Source organism: Colletotrichum karsti (genome assembly GCF_011947395.1).
Source record: "Colletotrichum karsti strain CkLH20 chromosome Unknown Scaffold48, whole genome shotgun sequence".
Classification (NCBI taxonomy): domain Eukaryota; kingdom Fungi; phylum Ascomycota; class Sordariomycetes; order Glomerellales; family Glomerellaceae; genus Colletotrichum; species Colletotrichum karsti.
The window spans coordinates 41,489-57,209 of NW_024065948.1; the positions used below are offsets into that span (position 1 = coordinate 41,489).

At 51.1% G+C, this 15,721-nt stretch overlaps 5 protein-coding genes across 5 annotated transcripts; 3 read left to right on the forward strand and 2 right to left on the reverse strand.

The window, feature by feature from the left end:
• Positions 1–489: 489 nt before the first annotated feature.
• On the reverse strand, positions 490–3,387 carry CkaCkLH20_11412 (uncharacterized protein; the record flags this gene model as incomplete). Its single annotated transcript, XM_038894126.1, has 1 exon — positions 490–3,387. The coding sequence occupies one exon, from the start codon at positions 3,385–3,387 to the stop codon at positions 490–492; it is 2,898 nt and encodes a 965-aa protein (XP_038740456.1).
• Positions 3,388–4,537: 1,150 nt separating this feature from the next.
• On the forward strand, positions 4,538–5,168 carry CkaCkLH20_11413 (uncharacterized protein; the record flags this gene model as incomplete). Its single annotated transcript, XM_038894127.1, has 2 exons — positions 4,538–4,618; positions 4,674–5,168. 2 exons carry the CDS (start codon positions 4,538–4,540, stop codon positions 5,166–5,168), a joined length of 576 nt encoding a protein of 191 aa, XP_038740457.1.
• Positions 5,169–5,481: 313 nt separating this feature from the next.
• CkaCkLH20_11414 (thiamine pyrophosphate enzyme) lies at positions 5,482–7,218 on the forward strand (the record flags this gene model as incomplete). The annotated part of the gene is made up of 1 exon (XM_038894128.1): positions 5,482–7,218. One exon carries the CDS (start codon positions 5,482–5,484, stop codon positions 7,216–7,218), a length of 1,737 nt encoding a protein of 578 aa, XP_038740458.1.
• Positions 7,219–11,056: 3,838 nt separating this feature from the next.
• Positions 11,057–13,280, forward strand: CkaCkLH20_11415 (uncharacterized protein; the record flags this gene model as incomplete). Its single annotated transcript, XM_038894129.1, has 4 exons — positions 11,057–11,408; positions 11,466–12,436; positions 12,500–12,928; positions 13,137–13,280. 4 exons carry the CDS (start codon positions 11,057–11,059, stop codon positions 13,278–13,280), a joined length of 1,896 nt encoding a protein of 631 aa, XP_038740459.1.
• Positions 13,281–13,608: 328 nt separating this feature from the next.
• Positions 13,609–15,087, reverse strand: CkaCkLH20_11416 (pantothenate transporter liz1; the record flags this gene model as incomplete). The annotated part of the gene is made up of 3 exons (XM_038894130.1): positions 13,609–13,967; positions 14,034–14,280; positions 14,344–15,087. 3 exons carry the CDS (start codon positions 15,085–15,087, stop codon positions 13,609–13,611), a joined length of 1,350 nt encoding a protein of 449 aa, XP_038740460.1.
• Between the last annotated feature and the right edge of the window lie 634 nt (positions 15,088–15,721).

Sequence of the window (15,721 nt, forward strand, 5' to 3'; positions counted from 1 at the left end):
TCCGGGTGGCGCGAAGAATATGGAATAAGACACCATGAAGGGACAAGCTCATGTCAGATAGTTCATTTCCTGCCTTTGCAGATGAGTTGGGGCCTTGTACGAACTTGGAACGGGTCTTTGAGTGTATATACTGCAACATTATGACAGTTGCTTCATGGAAATCGTGTCAGTCAAGAGCAAACGATAGTCGCTTTGTGCACCTTGATCCTCATTCATCACATTGTTCAAGTAAACAAGGCATATTCTAGAACTAGCAAACTTGATTTCCTTACTGCGAGAACCTGTATTATAAGTACCTACAAGAACGGTGCACCTCCAATTATCTCGACCGGTTGCACGATCCGAAATGCGATCATCCTGATTCCATTCCTCCCGTGCCTGATCAACTCTTCTCCTCGGAGATGTAAAGTCAAGATCTGAATCGCCTCATCGTGTCTATTCCCTCCGTCTCCGTCGAAACTCCCAATTCCAATCAGTCTGAAGAGCCGATCACATGACGGTACACTCCTGACTCCGTTCAGCTCTCTTGGGCTCTCCAGTGACCTCGCCTTCATCGTGATGCTGCTTCCAGATCCTGAAATCGTCGAGACGGATGTCGGACCTCTGGAACATCTCGTTGACAACCTTTACGCAGTCTTGGTGGTTGCTGTTCTCCGACAAGAATTGGTCCACGAAATGCATGCGATCACCAAACCCGGGGGTGCGCTCGCTCATCTGATGGTAAAGTGGGCTTCCCATCTCACATAACTTGTCCTCGACGTATGAAAACATCAAGATGAATTGATGAGTCAATGCCATGTAGTCAAGGCCAGATTGAGGACAAGAGCCGCAGACGTCGTCGTAGATGTCGAGCTGGATGAGATCGACCATCGCCGCCTTGGGAACGCATTGCTGGCTCAGCAGACGACTCTTGAGATCCAAGGCATAGATGGGTCGAATGTTCCCGTCCCGAGAACTCAGATGGGCGCCTCCCCCAGTGCTCCGTGTCTCAATGAAATACCGGGCGAACATCTTAGTATTGGCGATATGAACCTCGACCAAGTCATCGAATCCGAGAAACTGCCTCAGGCGATTCACCAGCTTCGTATGCTCCACCTTGCTTTTGCCAGTTGCAGGATCGATGTGGTGCTTCGTCTCGCTGAGGTGAAGGCTCCATAGGCGAGATCCGATCCCAAGCTCATGTTCAGCAATTGAGTCCAAGTTCCAGTCTGCGTCACCGTAGACCTGAAGCTGTGACTTGGTCTTGAAGAAGCGCCTTGGTTTCACGAGATTCTTCTCAGTTTCTCTGCGAGACGAGCTGCTCGCCTTCTCGTATGTAATGGTGTAGATTGCGGCGGCCTCGGACGGATGCGGTATCATTGCCCATCCCGCGGTAAAGATGTCAGGGAAGAGCGTTCTCGCGTTGTTGAAGAACTCTACATTCTTGGCAACGTTGTGGCGAGCGAGGGGCGCGTACAGGACCAGCAGCAAGGTGGGCTCGGGAATCAACTCCCAGATGTACATGGTCATACGGAAGGTGAGGTCGAGGGCATCAATCAGGCCCACCCCGCAGAGCCAAGGGGAGTACTTCATGATCCCTTTGCAATCGGTAGTCGAGAACTGCGAGTGCGGTTGAACAACTGATGCAACTCTCGGTGTGGCAGTGAGCCAAAAGGTGAGGTCAACTCGCAATGCGTCGATGACTAGAGCCGCAGTCTGATATTTCGTGCACTTATTGTGCCTTGCGTAGCGTTTCTCGAGCGCCTGCTTCAAGTTCTCCGCTCCGGAGACGAAGCCCGGACGACCGCGGGACTTGTCGCCATGAAGGAAGACCTCGATGTCCCTTGTTGACTTGAACGAGTCAGGTGGATGCTCAAGAACATGACCCTGGAAGACATCGATGGCCCAGCCGCGCGAGACCGAAAAAGAGTCGATGATGCATTGAAGCTGGAAGACGTGGTGGGGAAGTATCTTGTCGTCGAAGGTTGTATCCGGCTTCTGCATGGCAAGGTTTGTGACGAAGCTCGCAAACTCGGTCAGGCCCAATAGACTCGTCGTCTTCCCACACGGCCCGCTCGTAGACCAATCGAAGTCTTGTAGAGGAGTCGTATTCTGCTCTTTCTTCATGATTGCCATTGCTGTCGCTGTGTAGTGATTGACAAGATCGTAGAGCCAGTTGATCGTGTAAACGTGACGCCACTCGAGCCGTTGGTTGGGCGAGGCAGAAGCCAGATCCAGATAAGGATCCCAGCCACGAAGCTTTGATTGCATGGCTTTGGTTGGCTTTCCGGTGCGATTCTTCCGAAAATCGTCGATGAAGTCGGTCAGATCCATGAAAGCATAGCCCATGAGCTGCTCGGTGACATCCATGACCTCGCCGCCGGTCATGCCGTCGTCTTCCCCATCTGGCTCTCGTGTGCGCATCCAGACATCCCACTCGTGCTTGTCGACCCCGCTGGATGAAGAATCCTTGAAGGTCATACTCCTGAGAGTGTGGAAAACCCAAGCGAATGGTTCTTCGCCGGAAAAGCCAGTGAATAGGGCGACTGAGGCTTGTCGAATCATCGAGACAGCCACGTTCGACTGCGCTGCGGCAACAGCGCTGTTGTAGTCCTCGTACGCGACCGCTCGCCAGACATCTTGAAGATAGCATCGAAGCATGGCCGATTCGGTAGCGATTGCATTCGCCGCCATCAAGTAGTCTCCAAACATGGCATTGTCGTCGCCCACGATGTTGCAATGCTCCAGTTCAACATGAACAGCCGCTTCGTTCGCGGTGGTGTCGGTCGCCTCTCTCTGTTTGGTGGACTTCTTGCCCTTTTTCGACTTCTTGCCTTTTCCATGCTTTTTCTGCTTCCGACGGGACGTGGCTTGAGTCTTTGACGGTCCAGCATCGGATTCCGCGTCGGATTCTCCGTCGGATGTCGCTTCGATTGCGGAATGGAGGTATGGTGACGAGAACAAGATTCCCTGAGCATCGGAGTCGTCAATTGGATGGAAATCTTCTCCATTCCAGTTGGGCTGCCAATCTTGACCACCCAAGACCTTGAAGACGTCGCTGAGTGTGTCGACAAACAACTTGTGCGAGGGGATGCTGTTCTTAAGGGCAGTGTTGGGATTTCTGGAAGCCACCTCCTGGTGCACCTTCAAGAGGCTAGATCGAGTGCCAATGACCGATTGCAGCAGGTGAAAGACGATAGAAGGCGTGGGACGGGCTTTTGCAATTTGCTTTGCCATTGCAAGAATGCCAGGAATGGTCACTTGGCCGGTCGTGTTGGGCTGCAAGGGCTGGCCATCATCGTCAAGGAGCTTATGGGTCTTGATGAGCGCATTTGAAGTGTTGACGATCCAGTACGCAATGTACTTGGTGTCGCGCTTGTACGCGACGCAGATGTTTTGGTTTGGCATTGTGCCTGCCGGGGCAGCGCGAGGCCAACCCTCTCAAAGCAGGAAGAACGGATACCTAGAGCAAAAGAATGTCAGTTTTACAACGGCAAGATGTGAAATAAGGCTTACTCAGAAGGACGTCTTTGCCAAAAATGTCATGTTCAAATCACAGCAAGTGGTGTTGGTGATGCTGCTTTCCTCTGAAGATGGTTGAGGTGAGGTGAAGGAAGTAGGAAAGGTCATAAGGGAAAGTGTGAAGTTGTGAAAAGCTGGGTTGATTTTTTGATTGTCAAGAAGAAGGAGCAGACGGGACCTGGTGAACGGTCTTTGAGTGCCTTAGGCTGAGTCTTTGCTGTATCTGCTCACCCTGGGCGCACGTAGAAAGTTGGGTGTTGGAAGAAATTTTATTATTGCTGGGTTGGAAGCCAGGCATATTAGGAAGGCACTTCCCTTATTTTGAAGGGGCTGTGAAATTTCTTTAAAGGAAAATAAGCCTGTGTTTTTCTTCTAGTATGGGGATTTGAGAAGAATAAAAAATGACTTCCTTTGCGAGCTTCATTCTTTCCCTTCTTTTCAAGCCAAGAGAGCCATCTGCATTTGTTTCCACAAAAAAGATATCCAACTGCTATTATTCCATGGGTAAGGTATACCTTCTTGTAGCTTCTCATCCTGCTAACTCCAGCTGAGCCTTTTGGTAGATGATCTTTTAGAATGAAGAAAAAAAAACAATTCCTTCCACCCTTAAAAAGCATGTGTCTCGCAGTGAGTACTTGGAGATGTGATGCTGTTCGCCAACACCCCACCTTCCGTTTTGGGCGATATGTGATGCATCACCACCTTCACTTTCGAGTCAACAAGGAACAATGAAGTTTTCTGCGATTGTTCCTGGATGTAGAGAGCTACCTGCAAAGGAACTTCCCTGAAGCCTTTTATCTTTATTTGGCTACTGCCTCACACTAAAAACACACATTAATCAGAGGAATCTGCGAGCCCAAGTGCATGCAGCATGCCCCGTCACCCAAGTCAAATTGTACGGCAAAACCACAGTCAGTCCTTCTACCCGTTCTCCTTCCTCGAGGGAAGCTATTTTTTCAAATCTCCCTCGGGCACCTCGAGTTTCTCGCCTCTCTTTCATTGCAAAGCTTTCATCGCCAGGACGACATGCACAACCATGGAGCCAGCAGCAGTGCAACAGCAAAATGACGGAATGGCTCAACAGCTTCCCCCGGCTCTGCCGCCCATTTCGCGGCCGGTAAGACCCTTCAGTTTTCCCGTCATGGTCGCGTTCTAATTTATTTACCACACAGACTACCACGATTGCTCCGCATTACCTCGAAAGGATCTGCCTCAGCGATATGAAGGACGTCCCCGACTCTCGTCTCATGGAAGAAGGACCCATCCTCGTCGGAGAGCTGGACTGGGCCTGGAACGGCCGCTTTTGGGATCCCTACTACCGTCGAACGGAAGAATACCCTGGTTGGCGTTACTCGGCGACAAACACCCCCCATTTCGCTCAAGCGGTGGCCTGCATGACGCGACTTACCCGGAAGTGCGTGGATCTCAACTTCCCGCTGAACCTCGTCTACGAGAAGGATAATATCATGCATATGGCCTCTTCTCGTTTCTTCAACTGCTTCAATTACACTCTCACGCCCAGAGTCGTCAACGCCGCCTACGATTTGCTGGTCGCGCTGCACCCAACAAGACTGCTGGACCTACCGCCCACCGACAGCGACAACGACATCTCCATCGAAGCGATTCAGAACTTGCTAGAGCTACAGAAACAGGCGCAAGAGAAATGAGAAGGGATGGAGAAGGAGGAGGAAACAGAGAAAACCAGTGCAGACAGAGTCACTTAGAAGCAGTGTTATCGAAGTTCCATAGCAAATAATCAGGACTGGGGTTTCTAGATGTGCTTTCTCGTGGGATGTGGTTCCCATCATGTTTGCATCTGACAGGCTGAGATAAGCCAGACCAGAGGCCGTGACGTCACGTCATGCCGTGGGTCGAAATGAATCGCTGTCAGACTGTTGCCTTGCGGCCCATCTCACCGCCTTCATAATCCATCTCACGCATAAAACAACTGCTCAATCCAAACCAACCTACTCGGCAAACATGCCACGCCAAGCCAGCGTGCCTCTCGCTCGTTACCTCTTCACGCGATTGGCCCAGCAAAACGTGAGATCCCTCTTCGGCGTGCCCGGAGACTTCACCCTCAAAGCACAAGACCACGTTGAATCCTCCGGTCTCAAGTGGATCGGCAATTGCAATGAGCTCAACGCCGGGTATGCAGCGGATGGGTACGCCCGCACGCGAGGTCTCGGCGCCCTCATGACAACTTATGGTGTTGGGGAGCTCTCAGCTGTCAATGCCGTGACCGGCAGCTATTCCGAACATGTTCCCGTGGTCCATATCGTCGGCACGCCGGCAACTCGGTTGCAGGTGCAGATAAAAGATATGGCGCTGAGGGATCACCGGCATGTACACCACACTCTGGCAGATCCGACGAGACTGGGTGTTTTCGGCGAAATTGCTGCAAAGGTTACGGCGGCGCAGGTGAAGCTTGACTCGGCGGACTCGGCGGCGGAGAAGGTGGACTGGGTAATCGACGAGGCAATACGACACAGTCGGCCAGTTTATGTCGAGCTTCCGAGTGATCTCGTCGATGCGGACGTGGACGGCTCTAGGCTCGGGGATCCGATCGGAAGTGTTGTCCCCAACAGCAGCGAGATTCGAATTGCCGAGGGAGAAGCACGGAAACTGATGCATCGTCTATGCTCCGCAAAGCAGCCACTTCTACTCATAGACCGAGGCATGGGAGTCCAAGGGCTTCGGGAGGAGATCAACAGCTTTGTCCGAGCCTCGGGAATACCGACTTTGTGCATGCCTTCAGGAGCTGGTATGGTGGAGAACGACCTGCCCAACTACTACGGCGTTCATTCCGGTCCGGTTGGAAAGGTAGACACGATGTCTTATGTCGAGTCCGCGGACTTCGTGCTGGCCTTTGGACCTATGTTCTCCGATACGCAGACTTTGGGATGGAACGTCCTCCCTGATCGAGCGAAAACGACAATCTTCGGCCGCACTGCCGTTGACAACGTTGCGGTCGATGGGTCTCAGATCCTGTGCAACATGAGTAAGGCACTAAACGAGAATGAGATTTTGATTCCCGGTGCCGCGAACGAGAAAGTCGAATTGCTCTCCAACTGGCGTAATGCCACAAAACTAGAGGCCACGCCGGCCGACGAACGAATCAACCAAACAGGCCTCTACGACCGACTTAACCAGTACCTCAGACCCCATGATACGGTCATACTCGGAAACGCAACACCAATCATCGGCGGACGAGATATGGTGCTGCCTCGAGGAGCTCGTGTAGTCGCTTCGGGGATGTGGTTCTCGATCGGCCACATGCTCCCGGCGGCTTTGGGTGTAGGCCTGGCCCGTCGTGAGCACGGTCAGAAAGGGCGGACCATTTTGATTGATGGAGATGGCAATATCCAGATGACGATACAGGAGATCAGCTCCATCATAAGAGAACGCCTGGATATCACCATTTTCATCGTCCAAAACCAGGGGTATGCGTACGAGCGCCTTATTCACGGGCTCCACGAGTCGTACAACGACCTGGCTCCGTGGCGATATCTCGAGGCCGCGCGGTTCTTCGGGGCCCCAGATGACTATCCAGTCTCATGCCATCGAGTAGAGACGTGGGCTGACTTGGATGGAGTGCTTGGGGACGCGGGCTTCTGCGAGCCAAATGGGCTGAAACTCATTGAGTTGGTGCTGGATAAGTACGACGTCCCAGACAAGTTCAGACAAGTCTTTCGCAGAGCGGGCGAGAATCTCTGATTCAAAGAATCTGGGTCTCCGAGTAAAACAAACTTCATTCATCGTTATCTTACACTCATATAAACAAACTATGCACTACACAACTCGTTGGTTTCTCCTACCTTCAACCAGACCAAAGCTGTCGACGGTACCAGTGCCCCAACGCATCCACCAACGCCTGCCCCAAGATCGTCCCTTCTTTGCGGTCCAGTGGTTGTTTGAATCCTTCCGGACCTTCTCCCGCCCGTGTAAACCTTCACGGAGGCGTGTTAGTCCAATTCACTCTTGACATTTCGCAGCGATGGCAACTTACATCTTCCATTATACTTCTTAGTCCACTCCCTCTTCGTAAACTTCCGACATTTGGAACACCACCGCAACTCGTCTCCCATCCAATCTCGAAGTCTCACATAGAGAGGACATGTGATACAGGTGCAATGACTACACCAGCGCTTCCGGCATAACGCGTGATCATCCGGATACTTGCGGCACAGGGCCCAATTGTCGCACGGATCGCGGTGGTTCACGCTCTTTCTGATGTAGACGTGTTTACGTTTGCGGTGGAAGTACGGGTCCCATTTGACGCCCTCGATCTTGTCGTTGCCGCAGCTGCATACGAGCGACCTCGGGGACAGGTTCTGGTCGCATGATTGCAGTGACGGCTTTTTGGGGAGCATCGGGAGACATAGTTGGCGGAGGTCTCTTGATGCTAGGGAGAGGCATACGAGATCGTTTTGAGGGCAGTGGGAGAGTATCTCAAGTCGGATCTCGGGAGGGAGGTGGTTGAAGAGGGTAAAGTTGAACTGTGGTGGTGTTGATGTTGCCATGATGTCTAATATCTTGGAAAATATGATGTTGATATCAATGTAAATATTCTCGATGTAGTACTGAATATTGGGATTAGATTTTCCCGATAAATGAAGCCTTTATAAATTCCGTCGTCTCGGTCTAGTGTTGAACTCGTGATGCTTGCAGCCAGGCAACTTTCACGCATCCTGCGCTGTTGCCTGTCGCTAAAGCTCGGCCCCACAAATCTGCCTAAACCTCCCATCCTTCCCGTCAACTGAGGCGCACCGAGGCACCTGGCACCATAATGGTTGAAGCCATCTACAATCATGAAAAGTGTATATACCTGTTGTATTTCTACGGAATTCTCTTCATATTGAACAAAAGCTTAATCTTCTTATGTCAGATTGTACTGATTTTATTCACCCCGTGGTTTATCTAGGCACCTTTTGTTGCTTGGCCCCGTGAGGGCTTGCCTCGCTAAAAGTATACTACGCCGGCTCACCCTCTTGCATCACTGAGCCGAGATATCGAAAGTATCACCGAATGTGGCAAATGTGTGGAAAATGGACAACAAGTTGTTCACAAGGTGGTTGAAGATTGCTTCTACCCGCAGAACACTGTGAACGGTACTGGACCGGAGTACAAGCCGGGCCCACTTTCTCCATCCTTTCTCCATCTCATGTCAACCACAAAATTCGCCATTGGCCAGAAAAAAAGTGATTTAGTCTCCGATTGGCCAATGCTTCCATCAGCATGTACTGCTGTCCAATGACGCCGACTTCTTAATTGAAGATGAGATGTTTGAAGAGTCCGACCGTTTGAATTACTTGTTCGATGTTGACTACATCCACTCGATGAATCCAGTCGATACGTCCAGGGGGCAATTGCGAAATTCAACATGAAATAGAGCACTCTAAGCACTGGGCACATGTCGTTGGCTATGTTCTCATCATCTGTTCAACGACGGGCATGTGACATCGCACGACTTGAGGTTCTCAAGATCAACGGCTATTGAACCCCGTGCGGTCGAGAGCTCACCGACAACCTGTCAGGGGTCGCGGTGAACCAGTAGCTGAGTCAGCGTTCGCAAGAGGGATTTTCGCGCAATTATTTCAAAGGCCAGGTTTGAGCCACCTACCTTACCCATCGTCTTGAATGACCGCCCTGCTTCGACATATCTAATCTCAGCACAATATACCTACACCGCAACAATGTCATTGGACTGGAGTTTACCACCCACGCCACCCTACCCCGAACGAGGGCCATATCATGGGACCATTCTGGACGGCCGAGACGCTTGGTTATCCTGGTGGTCTTCATGGCTGGATGGAGCTAAATATCGCTGGCATGTGGAAGTATTGCAATCCTGACAAGGACGACAAGCCACCCTTCGAAGAATTTCTCGGTAAACCAACAATAGAGTTCCCAAAGTATAGCGATTTCAAAAAGAAACCAGCCGGCCCACAAACCCAATCATCAGAGTCGCAAAACCAGTCTGCTGCCACGACTGAAGCCGCAACGAGTTTGTCCGACATGTCAGAAGAAGACCAAGAAGAATATCAAAGTCGAGACTTTTATGCGCGGTTGGTGTGGAGGGAATACCGCAGAAAGGAGGAGGCCGTCGCGGAGATGAGAAAATGGTTCCACGACTCTGTTGACCCCTACTTTTTCAAGACTTCTTGCCTCAGCCATGCAGATATACCAGACTGGATTATCTCTCTACAGGCTAGGCTGGGCACCACGAACGATGAACTCGCCGCAAAGACCACCAGGAAGCTGTTCGATTTGTACATCAGAGCCGAAAACAATGAAGCCAAGACAAAGGCGGCATTCGCATCGTAGTACCACGAGTGGGAAAGGCAGGTCTCGTTTCTTGAAGCCCTCAAGCCTGAAGAATTTGAGAGGTCGGCCTGGTTTCACAGCTTCACCGCGGCCCTATCTCACACACCTTTGAGAGATTGGGCCAAGTCGTACCTCACCAAATATCGCTGCGAGATTGAGGAAAATAATGTCGATCTCAAGGTCATTGTCCATCTGATCGAATACGAGATTTCGTCCTATTCTCGGGATGAATTCTTGAGGTAGACGAACCAGGTAGACAAGAAGCAGACTTCTAAGACGCGGAAACGAGACGAGAACCCTTGTCGAGCTTGCGGCATGTCGGGACACGGTCATGTCACGTGTTTCTATTTGCAACCGGATGAGACCCCCATAGGATGGAGACATGACGCCGTCATGCAATTCTCGATTAACAGGAGAGTCAAAACAGACAAAGTGTTGTCAAGCTTCATGTCAAGCCTACACCGATGTCCAGCGAGATACAGGTAAAGGGGAAGCTGAACGCCATAGTTGACATGGGAGCTGAGGTTGGCTCAGTTCCTCGAATCAATTAAATTTAGTTGTTTGTTCAGGAATAGTCGTGTTAAATTTGGTATTGTCTCACAGTCTTCAAAGCATTCAACGTCTGAGACTGTCTTCATGTTGGCTGCTATCATTTCTCCAGAGCGTCTAATGCGTAGTATCAAAATTTCCGTCCATCTTTGCCCCACGAGAGAAGGTTAAGGTTAACGCTGATTTTAAAAGTACATTGTGATCGTTTTCAGAACTTCCGCAGTCAGCCGGCTCGGAAAGACTCTGAGGCAGCCATCAGAAGCCAGAAGTTTGAGTCAATCGAGGACAGGGCTTCAATGGTGCTATTGAGCTGGAGAAACCCGAGCCTACGGCATGGGCTTGATCAGTGACACGACAAAGAGGGAGGCCGGCAGCGTTGCACGGTAGCTGTGGAGATGTTAAGTTCGCACTAGTTTGCAACGTCTTTATGCCTCGTGGTCCCTTCAGATCTGTGAGTAACGTCGAGACCGATCCGTTTATCTAGAGAATGTCAGTGCTAGTGTTCGAGAGCAGGATAGCGCAGGCTTATTCCGAGATCTAGCGTGCATTATGGCGTCCGCTAAACGTCAAGCTCAATTCAGCCGCAGACAAGGACCTTCTTCACTTTCCTATATATCAGGATGCGATTCTCCCGGGAAAGAAAGAAGGCCAGAAAGAGAGGAGATTGAGAATCGTTACCATGGCTGGCTCGGTGTATCCCGTGACATCACAGACGGAGCTCGTCTCCTCGAGCAACGTTTCTCGCCGCAAGCCGGCGACAAACGCGCCGATCTGGTATTTTGTCTATAACTCCCTCATCATTGCTTTGGTTATTTCAGCCATAACATTCTGGTTTCGTGCCACTCAAAGTCCCCTTCTATACTCATTCGAGTTCGGTCAGTGGCTGCTAGACCACCCGAAGACCGGCACCATCATCTGGACAGCATGCGGAACTGTTGCAGCAGCTGTGCTGGTGGTTCTCCTCAAAAGTGTTCTATTCTTGATGGTCAGACAGAGCTCGCGTGTGGGGGCGACTCTCTCTACGATTGAAGGTTGAACAGCCTACCTTCAGTTATGACACCGTTGGAACAGAAGCTTACCATTCATAGTGTGGAACAAGTGCGCGAATCAGCAACCCCTTCTTGATGTCAAGCGTCCTTGGCTCTCCGGGTTCACAGCTATCAACTGGTTCGTCGCATTGACCTTGACAACGGCCTTCACCACTCTCATTACTCCGACCAGAGTCCTAGTCAGCGAGTCTCTCCTCGGCAACGAACTCGACTTCACCTCTCCAGAGTTCTGGACTTGGTATAACACTTGGAATGCTACTACGGGCAGGCCGGTGAGGAAGGTTTTTGGCTGTACCCGATACACCTACACCTCACCCACAGGTTCCCTCACCTTCCCGACATGCCCTATTGCAAACGACCCCGTGGCTTGCATTTCTGCGGGAGTAGCCGCCGCCCAGGAATCGTTTGGTGCTCGAAACGCCTCCGTCAGGGTCATCGACAGCTTGTTCAAGGGCTCAACCGGCGGTGTGCTTCCACTCGGCTTCGGCGGTATTCCGGCGTTCAACAACGTCAAGTTCGGAACCTGGGATCAATCCACAGAATATCCTCAGTACAACTACTCTCTGACGCAACAGGGTCTTTCTGCAGACATATCCTGTCACGAGACGCCGGACACACCAATCCAGACGGACGTCCTGCAGACCATGAACGTCACTAACTCGGCGGCAGGCGGGAAGATGCAACTCGTCAATTTCTTCATCGAAAACGACTACTGCTACTCTTCACAAACATGGGTCGTGCCATTGCTCGGAATCGTGGCACCTGCACTATGCCAGCCGAACAAGAAGGTCAAAAAGTACGAGTTCTATCTAGCCCCATTCCGTCAGTACAGTCACCTCCCAAACATGACCTGTTCAATTGAACCGGTTATCACCAAGAACCTCGTCTCCTACTCAACTTCTACCGGCCTCTTCGCGTCAACTATCATGGAGAGAATGGGCAGTTCCTCTGTGCCCAACGAAACTGCAGACGCAGTCTCCGCACTTTTCATGATCTCTATCACTAGCTGGGTATGTCTTGTCTGTCGATTCCTGCTTGGTGAGCTTTTCTGACTAGAACTCTCACGAACGCAGGGGAGTGGCCTTATCGAGTCATTGCTAAGCTTGAACACGACCGGCGATGGCTCCGGCAACTTCTCTTACCCAGCAGCAGTCGAAGCCGCTTTGAGAGGAATCGTTGAGTATGAAGGCACCAACCTGCGCATCTACTACTCAGCCAATGAAGCAGCCGGGCGGAGCACCGTGAACGGGACGTACAACGTTCTCCGTGTTGGGTATCACCAAACCCAGCCCACAGCGTTGTTGATTTTACTTCCGCTGCTTTTATATGTGGTAATTGTGGCCTGGTCGTATACCTGGGTAGGGCTAAGGACTGGGTTACACATCGAAGATGGCTTCAACCCCACGGACAGCACTTCACTCGTCACTGCTGCAGCGGCGGGCGCTGAAAGTGGTAAGCTTGGATTCGAGGGAATGTCATCAGGGAACCACAAGGTTCAGGAAGTAAGGATCAGATATACAGGCAGGTCAGGGCTGGTGATGACGGAGGGTTCGGAAGTTGGCGATGGTGTACATCTCAACCTGTTGAGCACACAAACATCTTATAGATCAGAGCCTTTCCAGTAAGATCATGACGCTAATGGACGGCTCTGGGAGTCTCCAGAACAGCTCAGCGATCCAATTGTTCATCGTGCAGGGTTGACAATAATAGGAGATCATGTTCAAGCTCGTGCATTCGCTGTCTCAACGTATCAATGATCCCGTGACGGCCCTTGTCTATCGGCTCGGATCTCGGACCGATGGATCCAAAGGGGCCGGTCCCGTGAGTGACGAGATCTCAGATAAGAACCCCTGATCGAAAGACACGGATAGTTCAGCTCCAACAATCTTGGCTGCATCAGATCACGGCGTACGTCAAATTTGATCTACATCAGATTTCTTACTGTTTCATTTGCACAGTCCATTAGACAGAATGGTATTTTGAAAGTATGCGATAATAGTATTCAGGTCATTGTAATACCAATTCTGAAAGCTTGACATGATAGCGACATATATGTGTATGATTCATAAGTCGACAAGTTACGATGAGTACTTGAAAAGGGGTAACCGCAATCTTCGGGAGATGTTTTGTCTCAATGTTGTCAGCTTCGTGCCGTACATCTCAGATTCAGTTCTTGCGGACTTCAGTACAGATATCGGAAACTGCTGATGTCCTTTCCACTCCCATCAATCCCTTTCGCATTGGTCTTATCAGCAAGAGAATTGTGAAGAGCGTCCTCGCTGTCGAGTCTCTTGTTCTGTAAACGGAGATAAAATCGCAAGCCAAGTGCAGTCGTGCAAGCCAGCACTAGTAGGCCGATCTCTGCACCGAAGGATTCAACGTAGTACGGACCGTACTTTGCTGGCCAGATGTACGAACCCGGAATACTGCCGATATTGCCCATGGCGTTGACCATTGCGATTGCAGCAGCCTTCTTTGCCGCAGGGCGAGGGATTGTGTCTGAGATCCAAGCAAGGATAACGAACCCGGAGGCAAAGCCCACTGCATGCATGACATATGCTGTCAGTGGATCTGTATTTGATGTGTAGATGAGGAATAGATGCTCACCTGTCATGAGAAACATTGAGACATAGCGGGGCGCAGTCGTCGTCGTAGTAGCGGAGATAATGTACCCAACGATGCATGTGAGAGCTGGGATGAAGAAATGAAAAAACCGTTCGCCAGTCTTATCTGCATGCCACGCATTTGGCAAGGAAACCAAGACAGCGAAGATCCACGGCGGAGCTGTCAGCAATAAGGTTACTGTTCGGTCATAGCCCAGAGCTTCTGTGATGGTCGGAAAGAAGAAGACGAACTACATAATTTCGTCAGTAGTTGTCCCATCAGCGTGTTAGTTTTGAAGAGGGCAGTATCTTACACTTAGTCCCATGATCGTGGTGTGATACGTGAGACCCAAGAGCCAAACCTTGACGTCCTTGCAAGTCATTATCAGCCCCTGGACGGCAGTGACATCCTCCTCTTCCGAATAGCCGCCTGCAAGTCCATGGTCAAGCGCAAGGCGGTTCTGAGCGATTTCTCGCTGCTCTTCCGAGAGCCATTTGGTTGTGCTAGGATAGTCCGGTAAGATGAAAACTGCAACGGCAGCTAGAGCAATCGTGATCGACCCTTCGACAATGAAAAGCCACCGCCAGGCGCGGATGCCAGCGGCTCCCTCCATGTCAGCGAGAATGCCTGCAGCTATGAGGCCGCCAAAGCCCTGCGCAGCCAAGTTCCCTGCATTCAGGATAGTAACTCGAAGCTGCATCTCTCTTCTCGTGTACCATCGCGACAAAAACAGCAGGCTTCCTGGATAAAAGCTAGCCTCGACACACCCAAGAAAGAATCGGCACAGCACTGCTCCGGTGAAGTTCTGGACCGCACCAGTTGCGGCCGAGATCAGACCCCACACGGCGACGCACCCGCAGAGATACCAACTCGGTCTCTTGAGTTTGTTGAGAAGCATATTGGAAGGGACTTGCATGGCAACATAGCCGCTTAGCAAGATCGAGATGCATGTCTGGTACTGGACATCTGTGAGGTTGAGGTCCGCCTCGAGACCCCTGAGTCGAGCGTTTGCGAAGTTGTTGCGGTCGATGAAATTGAGTATAAAGAGCACGATCATGACGGGGAAGATACGGAAATCAATTTGACGAACGATTGCCCTTTCCATTGCGGGATCCCATCTCGGAACAGATCTGGTCGTTTCCACAGCTTCACCCATGTTGAAAGAACCTCAGCCCTGGGATGGGCCGCGACTTTTTGGTGATCAGCCTTAGTGTTGAGAGAATACAATTGTGTAAAGCAACAAATGAATTCGAGGAGAGCAGAACAGGAGTACTTAAAGGTTACCAAGCGGCCGAAGCAATGGTCTTCCAGGACTCATAAACCCGCCCTTTTGACCAGGTGAAGTTCCGGCTGCAGCTGTTGGTGAACTACCCGACTGGCAAATCGTCGGTCTCGGTCTTATCTGCGTATCTCGTTTGAAGACATGGGGCTGAACGCAATGTTATCTCTGCCTGCATCGTAAAAGCCCAAGACAGTGTTCATATTCTTATCTCTTCTGAGGGGAGATATGATCAGCAGCGCAACACCAAGTCGCATCAACCAATCCTACGGGCCGAGCTCCGCGCCGTATGACGCTCCGAGACCCGTGCCGGAATTGTTCATCCGGTCGTATCGCGCACGATGAGACAGCATTTAAGAGAAGACGTAGCTTTCTAAATCGCTTAGTATTCCCCTGCGCATATTTCGCTTAT